Below are 11,282 nucleotides of genomic sequence, written 5' to 3'. Positions count from 1 at the left end.
AAAAGACTAAAAAGGATACAAAATAGGATATCACTCTCTCCTCAAAGGTTTCTCCTTCATAGAGAGCTAAAGCTTAATCTATAAAATCATCATCCTTCCCGCGAGGAATTGATTGATCTAATTATATAGACCAACTCCCAACCGAGGGTGCTACCGCCACTTATTTTTCCATCCCTTCTTTTATTCACTGCTTCTTTAATTCTTATATTCTCTTATAACTTTTTCCATAGCTTCATTTTATTTTTCCTTCAACAATAAACCTTCTATACCTGTCAGGACAGTAGATATTTTAATATCCATTTATAAACAGATTGAGTATTGTATGATATTATCCATAATATATATTATTTGTAGAAAATTAAAATTTATTTTAAATTTTATATATATATATATATATAGTATTGTCAAAACGGATTAGAATATCGTGGGTTAACTCGATTCACCATGGATTCAAATTGGGTTGAATATGAAAAAGAAAATATGATATGAGTCAATTTTCAACGTGACTTACTTAGAACCTGACTTGCTCGAGTTAAACCTGTGAGTGAGTCGGGTTGATTAACCAACTCACCTAGTTTAATTTAATTATTTATTATTTTGTGTTTCAATATTATTAGTTAACGATTTATTCATTTTTGAGTTTGATTTTGGATTACATTTGAGTTGTATGTTAACTTTTTTAGTTTGAATTATCTTTTGGAGTTTAACATCAATTTGGAGTTAAATTATTTAAATTTGAATTAAAAAAAATATAATTTTTTATTTAAATGTAATTAAGTAAGTCAACCGTTTAATTCACCACATCGTGGTGGATGGGACAAATTCAAATATTTTCGACTTGCTAATAAATTAGTCAGATTAGATTGGTTCATTAATTGACCAACCCGTGATGAACCGGATTAGGTGTTCCGTTTTGACAACACACACACACATATATATATATATATATATATATATATATATATATATATATATAAAATATATTTTTTGAATATCTACAAATATTTATGGTACATGCAAATTTATGAATATTCGTACGTTTTAAAATAACTATGAGTGATTTTTAAACATTCGATAAGTAAAGAGATAGTTAATGGATGATTTTTTTTTTGTAAATTGATAGGGAATAGACATGTCCGTATTCTATCAAATCATTATCATCTCTAATTGAAAGGAAATATCAAATTAATATTTAAAAAAACATTACAGAGAGAAGGGCGTATTAGTCTGAATTTCTAATTTCTCGCCACTCGAGCGTCAAGGGACACACAAACACACCAAAAACCTCATTTGCACAACAGAATATACATTGCACTGATGAAAAAAGATACGTTTAATATTATTATAGTCAAGGTTGAATCTATAGTATTTTGACTTTACTCTAACTTACGAAATTCTATAGTGACTAAATTCACAAGAAAGTTTAAAAGAAAAAAAGCATATATGCAAAAGGGATAGAAAATATGATTTATTAAAATTGTATTTTCTCTTAAAAAATATTTACTCAAATAACATATTTTACTATAAAACATTTTTAAATTCTAAAATTAATTTACAATCTAAACACTCTTTCAAATTCACCGATGCTACTAATCGAATAAACATGATGAGACTTTAACATCTTTGAAACTCAAGGACGAGATGAGAATATATATATATATATATATATATATATATATATATATATATATATATATAATATATATATATATAAATAAGGGAGATCAGAAAAAGGACATTAGTTAAATAAATCAATAATTTTTTAGTCACAGGCAAAACAGATTGGAATAATTTGACATGTGAAAAAAAAAAATCTAACTATTCCTAAATGCTAAGTACATGAGATAATTAGTTATAATAATTGTATGAGTATGATACGATATTGTGAAGATTTTAAATAGAGTATTATATATATATATATATATATATATATATATATATATATATATATATATATATATTATCTAGAAGAAAGGAAAGAGAGATGCGTGTGGAGGCCACGCGGAGAGGCATAGAGAAGTAGCTTCCATCCCATCACGTAGTACATAGTAAGCGTGTCTGTTTATACACCTTTCCACTCTCAGATTCATATCTGCTACTTTTTCACCTTCCCCTCATTCACACACTGCAACACCACATTGTTTCTTTTCATCATTCTCCACTTCACAAAAATGGCCATGGCAGTTTCTTTCTCTCTCTCTTCTCCCTCCTCAGCTCTGTTCCAGTCCCGCCACTCCTTCGCCAAGTGTCTCGCATCAAAGCAAAACTCGCCCCTGCAACTGGAACAGACGAAATCCAGAGACAGAAACCCAATCACTCTACACTCTTTCTCTCCGTTCCCATTGTTCTGCGCCGCCGCACTTTTACCCGGAGGTAAACGCTTCCCAACATTTCTCTACTTTTTATGTTATGCGTAACAATCTATAACTCCTATTTCTGCTATCTATCAACAGGTGAAGCCGTGGGTTCCGTTTTCGGTCCTTTCGTTGACCTTGTCAAATCGTGGAATCTTCCAGATTGGCTCGTTCATTGGGGCCACCCTGCCAATATGGTAACTAACAATAACTTAATTTAGTTTTTCTTTCCATCTGAATAAAATTAGAACAAAAAATTTAAATTAATTTCTCTTTAATTAGTGGAAATTAATAGTGTCTTTCTGTGTTTATTTGTAAATTTTATAGAATCTGATTCTAGTTTATTTTATTTTTCTTTTAGAGAATGCTTATGTAAAAAGTGCTTATGTAAAAAGTTAGTTTGTGAATGGATTTTGCTGTTTTGAATTTCAGGCAGTTGTGCTCATTGCCATGGGTGGCTATGGCACCTATCTGGGATTTCGGATTCGTTATTCTGAAAATGTGGTACGTTGATCAAATCTTTTCCCGTTTCATTGCATACTACTGTGGAGTTTTTATGATTTGAGTATTTTGCAGGAGGAAAAGGCTAAGGCTAAGGATTTACACCCTAAGCTTTTAGCTGGGATGTTTTTCTTCTTTGCTCTTGGAGCTACTGGGGGAATAACTGCTCTACTCACTTCGGATAAACCCATTTTTGAGAGGTCATTTTTCAATCTTCTACTTGTTCTTTTTTTTATTCGAATTATTCATTTTCAACTGCAATTAAAACGAAAAAGAATCATGTTGCTGTTTTTATGCTCTATTATTTGCTCGCAGTCCTCATGCTGTTACCGGCGTAATTGGCCTAGCTTTATTGACAATACAAACTGTATTGCCCTCACTCTTTGAGGTAACTAATGCTTATTTTTTTTTTTTTCCTTTTATGATAATCAATTACTTGCTATTAGTAAACGCTGAAGTTTGTTTATGAATATCAAATGAGTTTATAAATTTAATTAGAGAGCTGTCTTGCTTTGAGCACTGTAAAGAAGCAACTAAACCAAATTAGTTCATGAACGGAATTAGATACATCTTTCAATTTGTTTGTCCTTACTCTGGGTTGCTTCAAAATGATATGCAGGGAAATCCCGGACTAAGGAATGTTCATGGTATCTTGGGTAGTGGTATCATGACACTTTTTCTAGTTCATTTTGCCCTCGGACTTCAATTAGGATTTAGTTACTAACTGCAGTTTCCATTGGACTTCAATTAGGACTTCAATTGTTATTTTGAGGTCATTCATTTTAATTATGGTGTACATTCTTTCCTGCACAGGTTCTTAGTTCCAATTGTGAGCTCTGATTACCATGATTTTTTTGTTCTAGACTCTATCATTTTGCTTTTGAAAATAGCTCAGAGATTGGTTATAACCTATCTGAAATCAGTTACAACCTATCTGAAAACTTCACGATGAGAGAGGGAGTTGGAACTTGAGATTTCAGTATAATAATTATAGAATTACTAATTGTCTGAGTCTAATTACAACTTTTGAAAGAAGAGATCTTTCAAGAGGTAAAAAATACTGACAGATATTAGTGACGTGTAGCAGCTAACTCAGCGAACAACTGTAGTGAGATAATGAGAAGCGACAACTATTTTAGCTATTATAATAATACTACTTAAATATTTTATACTACATTAATAAACATCAACTTGGGAGGGATAAGAATATTGTAATGAAGTCCACAAAAGAAAGATGATGGTATTTACTGACATATAGCACATATTGCGTTTAAAATTATGAAGATTGCGTTTAAAATTATGAAGATAATGTGTCTTATTTTAATAACTAGTACACTTTTTTTCTTAGGTTAGAATTTGGTTCTGAATTCAAACTTTGATATATATATATATATATATATATATATATATATATATATATATATATATATATATATATATATATATATATTTATTAATCTTATGTTAGAATTCGGTTTTTGAAATTGAATTTTGATTTATATTTTAATTTTTTTATAATTTTAGGTCAGAATTTTATATTTTAATATTTTTTTAATAAAAGTTTTTAATTTTAAGCATTTATAGAAAAAATATATTGAAATTGAGTTTTCAGCAAATCGAATTTTGATTTATATTTTGAATCCTTTACCAGGTTTTAAAAAAGGAACAATGATCATGTACCTCAATTTTATATTTTAATATTTTTTTAATAAAAGTTTTTAATTTTAAGCATTTATAGAAAAAATATATTGGAATTGAGTTTTCAGCAAATTGAATTTTGATTTATATTTTGAATCCTTTACCAGGTTTTAAAAAAGGGAACAATGGTCAGCAATGTTTATGGAGTTTATCTAACTTATATGAAAACACCTCAATGAACTTTTTGTTCAAATATTTAATGGTCTAATGTGTTCATTGGTGCACTAAACACCACCCATGACCATTAAACTCACTCACCCATCTCAAATAAGAAACATGAAACAATAACTTCAGAGTAAACTCATTTAGGGAGCTTTGAAAACCGTTTTTTTTTTGAGAAATTAACTACATCTAGTACAAGGGTTTAAAATTTATGAGTTAGTAGTCATTTGAAAGCTCTTTGAGTTTAGATTCCAACAAAAAAAGAAATCAACTTATTTGAAGTTTGGTAGGGAGAGTTTAGAGCAAAACAACTAGCAAAGGGTAGAAAAACAAACCTGGGGAGTGTTGTTCATCCAACTGGGGAGTATAGTTGAAGTTTTTGTACAAATGACCATTTTTTTTTTCTAGTAATCGATTACAAGACCCTTGTAATCAATTATTAGGGCAGAAAATGGCTAGCAATGCTTATGGAGCTTATCTAACTTATATGAATGCACCTAAATGACCTTTTTATTAAAAAATTTAATGACTTAATGAGTTCATTGGTGCACTAAACACCACCCATGACCATTAAAGTCACTTACCCATCTAAAATAAGAAACATGAAACAATAAGTTGAGAGTAAAATAATTTAGGAAGCTTAGAAAAACTTTTGTTTTGGAAATTAACTACATATAATACATTGGTATAAAAATTATGAGGTAGTAGTCATTTGAAATTTCTTTGAGTCTAGATTCTAAATAAACAAGAATAAACTCATTTGGAGTTCAGTGGAGAAATTTAAGAGCAAAACAACAAACAAAGATCAGAAAAACAAAACTGGGGAGTGTTGGTCATCCATATGGGGAGTATAGTTGAAGTTTCTGTATATATGACCCTTTTTCCTCTATTAAAAGATTATAAGACCCGTGTAATCAATAATCAGGACAGAAAATGACCAACAATGCTTATGAAGCTCATCTAACTTACATGAAAGCATCTAAATGATCTTTTAATTCAACAATTCAATGGTCTTGAGCTCATCTAACTTACATGAAAGCACCTAAATCACCTTTTTACTCAACAATTCAAATGGTCTAACGTGTTCATTGGTGCACTAAACACCACCCATGAAAATTAAATTCATTCACCTATCGAAATAAAAGCATGAAAAAATAACTTGAAAGTAAACTCATTTAGGAAGCTTAGAAAAACATTGTTTTTGCACCCATGACCGTTAAACTGACTCACCCATCCAAAATAAGAAACATGAAACAATAACTTAAAAGTAAAGTCATTTAGGAAGCTTATAAAAATGTTTTTGGAAAATTAGTTGCATCTTGTATAGTGGTCTAAAAATTATGAGTTAGTAGTCATTTGAAAGCTTTGTGAGTCTAGATTCCAACAAAACAAGAATCAACTCATTTGGAGTTCGGTGGAGAAAGTTAAAAGCAAACAACAAGCAAAGGTCAGAGTTGATAAAAATATATAAAACTTAACTTTAAGGAATTTACTGTACCTATTCAGATGTCCAAAAATTACAAATTAGTACTCATTGAAAAACTTTTTGAGTCTATTTTCTAATAAAAAAAGAATCGCATCATTTGGAGGTTTGTGGGAGAAGTTATGATTAAAATAGTTGGCAAAGGTCAAAGTTGAGAAAACGTTATCTTATACGTATATCTTTCCCTCTTGTTCACAAATCTATTATTTATTGAAAATGCTTTGCATTGTATATTATGAGATTTCTTAATTTAATAAAATGAAAAATTTTCCTTTGACACTATGAAAAATGAAAATTTTGGTCTATTTTGGGTCAATTTTTTCGTTTTTTGACCCAAGACACGATAATTAACTTTAATAGAGGATGAAGATATTGACATTAGTGAATGAAACATTTTCTTTAATTTTAACATAATTGTCTTGCATAACAATGTCTGAAACACAGTTGACATTATGACTACATCAAACATTAAAAGTAGTAATTAACTAATCATTTTCTATAATGGTGTCCAGTTCCACAACGTGATTGCCGCCTATACCTAGTTGGATGTCTCATTCCCTGTGAAGATCTAGGTAGTTCTTCTTATGGAGGTCTAGGTGGTTTTTCCTATGAAGGTTGTGCTTCAATATGTTCTTCATCTTCATCTCCTCCATAAGCAGCCGAGGAAGTACCTATTTCGTTATAGTTTTGAACAAAATAAAACGAGTTATCATAAGGTTCCCCAACGACATGAGCCGAAGGTGGAGTAGGGGCATAAGCTCCAAACAAGCTTGACATGCCCAAATCAGAGAACGATGAAATGGAATGCCTTCTTGCATTCATACTTGGCTCTACACGAGGAGTGTTTTCATGGTCTCCACTGTCATGGTATGTAGGGGAATGAAGATGTGTCGATGTTGAGACACGATGCATCCTAGGATCATTCAACATTTGTTGAATGGAATAAAACAAAATTGCATTATCAAAATATCAGGACATGTACTCATTTGTGTAGACTAGTGGCCCTAGAACTGGAATTCCCGTTAATGTTAGCTCACGCCTGTTGTTCCTTACGTCTATCCATTGACATGTCTAGTAACCCAATTCTCATCTTGTCTGCCCCTCATATCAACTTTACGGTGGTCATCAAGATTGTTCGGCAATTGAGGAACATGTTGTGATAGACAAAATTGTAACCTGACCCGGTCTGATTGGTGTCATTCAACAATTGCAAAACAAATTAAAGTTGTGCATGATGTCCACAATGCTTGGTCTTTATAAGCTTGGGCTGGAATAATTGACTCTAATCCTTCATACGAAGCCCATGTAAACTGTATCAACACACCATTATTGTCTAATTCATTTTTTATCAAAAAAGATTTAAATGATAAATACAATGTTACCTAGTTATGTTCTAAATGGTCTAATCTTGATCGGTATCCAAATAAATCATTGTGGGGGACATTTCGAAAGGTCAAAACACGAGCTCCGTTCCATCGACATACAAGTGGGAAACTAAATTGCAGTCGTGAAATTGGTGCAATAAAGGGCATAAGAAACTATGCCCACAATTGTAACAACGATGCATAACTACCCATGGTCTTTGAATGTCGATCTGTTGTTCTACACATCTCCCTGTACAACACAACTAAACAAGCAGACCCCCAACTATATCGTCGAGTTTTGTGAAGATTACGTAAGAAATTCAAGTACATTAAATATACTTTATTACCTGTTTTATCAGGCATAAGAATCCCTCCAATTAGTCCTAATATATATGTCCTTGCATGGGCATGCATTTCTTCTATACTGGAATTGTCATGTACAGGCAATATATTTTCATGCAACTACTTTAGCTTCACCATAGATCCAACAAGGGACTCTCCCTTAAACGATGTAATCCGTAACAACGTATCACACATATCTTCCCAATCAAACATTGTAGGTCCAATTACTAGAGGACTATCAACTTTGAGCCCCAATTGTAGTGACACATCTTCCAAGGTAATTGTGCATTCTCCAGTTGGAAGATGAAAAGTATGTGTCTCATGCATCCACCTTTCGATCAACGCTGTAACTAACCCGTGATCTACTTTTAAGTGTCTCAATTTAGATACAACAAGTATATGAAATATGACAATCTCTTACTACAACAAGTATATTAAATTTTATATATATATCATGGCCAAAGTCTACATAGGTAATAAATTCCCATATGACAAAAACCAAGTAAATAATTGACATTGGCAGAACTCTTTAACACCACCACATTCACATGTCCATGCTACATACTAAATTGGTTGTAAGAAATTAGATACCACATAATTTTTGTTTTATTATCAAAGAATATAATAATAATACTAAAGAAATGAATAATTTAATAATATTTATGATAAAGTTGAATTAGAAACATGTGTTGAGAAAAAGAATGGGCAGTATTTCTCGCGTGCATGGAAATAGTCATATTTCACATGGCAAAAGTGAATGAGTACAACTAAATCAAATTTGGTAGACTCCATTAGATTTACTAAATCTCCATCCATAAAAAATGACATCCAATCATGCAACTATGTATGAAAGTAATTAACTTTTGCACATGAAAACAATAAATGTCAGTTGCTTCATACAAAGTGGTGCAAATGTGGACAAGACATTAAGCATGACTTGTCAGACCTTCAACATGTGTGAAAAAATTAAATGCACTCATTCACCTCTACTTGTTTATTTTTAAGCCTTAAATTAAAGTGATACACAATGTGCACAATCAACATCTCAGCCTATAAATGAAGGAACTTCTACCTTATTCCATCAATCCAATCAAGTCACTAAAAAACCATTGTAAATAGCCATGACATCTACATCATTACTTGTGTTAGTGCACTTCAATGGCATTATCTTCATAGAAGAAAGCTATTATGAAACATACATTAGTTCCAAAACAGCTTGGATCACCATTGTTGATACAATGAATATTGTCGAAGTGAAGCAAGCAATCCTCAACCACTTCAACATGTCAACGCTAAACCAATATCAAGTTGAATTACGATACAGGTTGCTAATCTAAATATGTGGTGGCACTGCACATTATCGTTCATGTATAATTTCTGCAGATGACGACTTGGATGCAATATTTTTTTATGGCAACACAAAAAGCTATGCAGGTTCATGTTGAGATAATGACATTTATTACACTAATTCAACCAAACACAATCCCCAATGAAGTTTATTACGATATGATGAATAACTTCAATTTCTTACTAAATCTTGATTGGGGATAACATACCTTATTTTTCAAAAATGTATTGAAGTACTGCATGTTATTTATCGTTGTTCCACTTATTTGATGTCAGTCTACACATCAGTAAATGAATTTATTACTGCAAGTGACATCATCAACTAAGTTACTGTGCAACTTTTACCTATAAAACACGCATCTATCAACCATTTACAATACACACATTCAAACATCTAAATTTACTCTTCATTGTGTTGTTCTTCTCCATTCAAACATCTTCTACCACATCTTTTGGAAAGTCACGCTGAATGTCTTTTGCACATTTGCACCACTTTGTATGAAACAACTAACATTTATTGTTTTCATGTGCAAAAGTTAATTATTTTCATGCATAGTATGCATGGCTGAATGTCATTTTTTTTACGGATGGAGATTTTGGTGAATCTAATGGGGTCTTCCAAATTTGATTTAGTTGTACCTATTCACTTTTGCTATGTGAAATATGACTATTTCCATGTATGCAAGAAGTACTGCCCATTCTCTTTTTTCAACACATGTTTCCAATTCAACTTTATCATAAATATTATTAAATTATTTATTTCTTTAGTATTATTATTATATTATTTAATAATAAAAAAAAATGATGTGATATCTAATTCCTTACAACCAATTTAGTATGTAGCATGAACATGTGAATTTGGTGGTGTTAAAGAGTTATGCCAATGTCAATTATTTACTTGCTTTTGGTCATATGTGAATTTATTACTTATGCAAACTTTGTCCATGAGATATACAAAATTTCATATACTTGTTGTAGTAAGAGATTGTCATATTTCATATACTTGTTGTTGTATCTAAATTGAGACACTTAAAAGTAGATCACGAGTTAGTTACATCGTTGGTCGAAAGGTGGAGGCCTGAGTCACATACTTTTCATCTTCCAACTAAAGAATGCACAATTATCTTGGAAGATGTGTCACTACAATTGTGGCTTAAAGTTGATGGTCCTCCAATAATTGAACCTACAAGGTTTGATTGCGAAGATATGTGTGATATGTTGTTAGGGATTACATCGATTGAGAGGGAGTCACTTATTGGATCTACGATGAAGCTAAAATGGTTGCGGGAAAATATGTTGCTTGTACATGACAAGTCAAGTATTGAAGAAATACATACCCATGCAAGGGCATATATATTAGGACTAATTGGAGGGGTTCTTATGCCTGATAAAACAGGTAATAAAGTAAACTTAATGTAATTGAATTTCTTAAGTAATCTTTGCAGAACTCAACGATATAGTTGAGGGTTTGCTTGTTTAGTTGTGTTGTACAGGGAGATGTATAGAGCAACAAATCGACATTCAAAGACCATGGGTGTTTGTGCATTGTTGTTACAATTGCGGGCATGGTTTCGTATGCCTTTTATTGCACCAATTTCGCGACTGCAATTTAGTTTCCCACTTGTATGTCGATGGAGCGGAGGTCGTATTTTGACCTTTCGAGATGTCCCCACAATGATTTATTTGGATACCTATCAAATGCTAAACCATTTAGAACATAACCAGGTAACATTGTATTTGTTATTTAGATATTTTTTGATAATAAAATGAATCAGATAAGAATGATTTGTTGATGCAGTTTACATGGGCTCCGTATAAAGGATTAGATTCAATTATTCTTGCCCAAGCTTATAGAGACCAAGTGATGGGTGTCGCGGCCCATACAAATTTGATTGCATATGAGAAATGCAGTATAGCTAGGGAATGACCCCTAGGTCGTCTCTCAAGGACCAAATGTGGTTCGAGTCTTAGATCTAACACGAAGTGGGGGGGGGGGGTTGTGAAAGGCTTTTACAAGGAAAATTAAATTAA

The 11,282-nt window shown here is 31.7% G+C and overlaps 1 protein-coding gene across 1 annotated transcript; it reads left to right on the top strand.

Annotated features, from left to right (window-relative positions):
• Positions 1–1,986: 1,986 nt before the first annotated feature.
• LOC106771314 lies at positions 1,987–3,763 on the top strand. The gene is made up of 6 exons (XM_014657272.2): positions 1,987–2,373; positions 2,454–2,551; positions 2,787–2,858; positions 2,931–3,055; positions 3,171–3,243; positions 3,475–3,763. The coding sequence occupies exons 1-6, from the start codon at positions 2,172–2,174 to the stop codon at positions 3,577–3,579; spliced, it is 675 nt and encodes a 224-aa protein (XP_014512758.1). The 5' UTR covers positions 1,987–2,171; the 3' UTR covers positions 3,580–3,763.
• The last annotated feature ends 7,519 nt before the right edge of the window (positions 3,764–11,282 follow it).

Source organism: Vigna radiata, chromosome 8 (assembly GCF_000741045.1).
Source record: "Vigna radiata var. radiata cultivar VC1973A chromosome 8, Vradiata_ver6, whole genome shotgun sequence".
In the NCBI taxonomy this organism is placed as follows: Eukaryota; Viridiplantae; Streptophyta; class Magnoliopsida; order Fabales; family Fabaceae; genus Vigna; species Vigna radiata.
The sequence above is the reverse complement of the archived record's forward strand: the minus strand, read 5'-3'. Positions and strand labels throughout refer to the sequence as shown.

Bases quoted from the DNA above. Each gene is read 5' to 3' on its own strand.
- LOC106771314 (XM_014657272.2), top strand. From the start codon at position 2,172: ATGGCCATGGCAGTTTCTTTCTCTCTCTCTTCTCCCTCCTCAGCTCTG. The intron at 2,374-2,453 runs GTAAACGCTTCC...ATCTATCAACAG, and splicing joins CGCCGCACTTTTACCCGGAG to GTGAAGCCGTGGGTTCCGTT. The intron at 2,552-2,786 runs GTAACTAACAAT...TTTGAATTTCAG, and splicing joins GGGGCCACCCTGCCAATATG to GCAGTTGTGCTCATTGCCAT.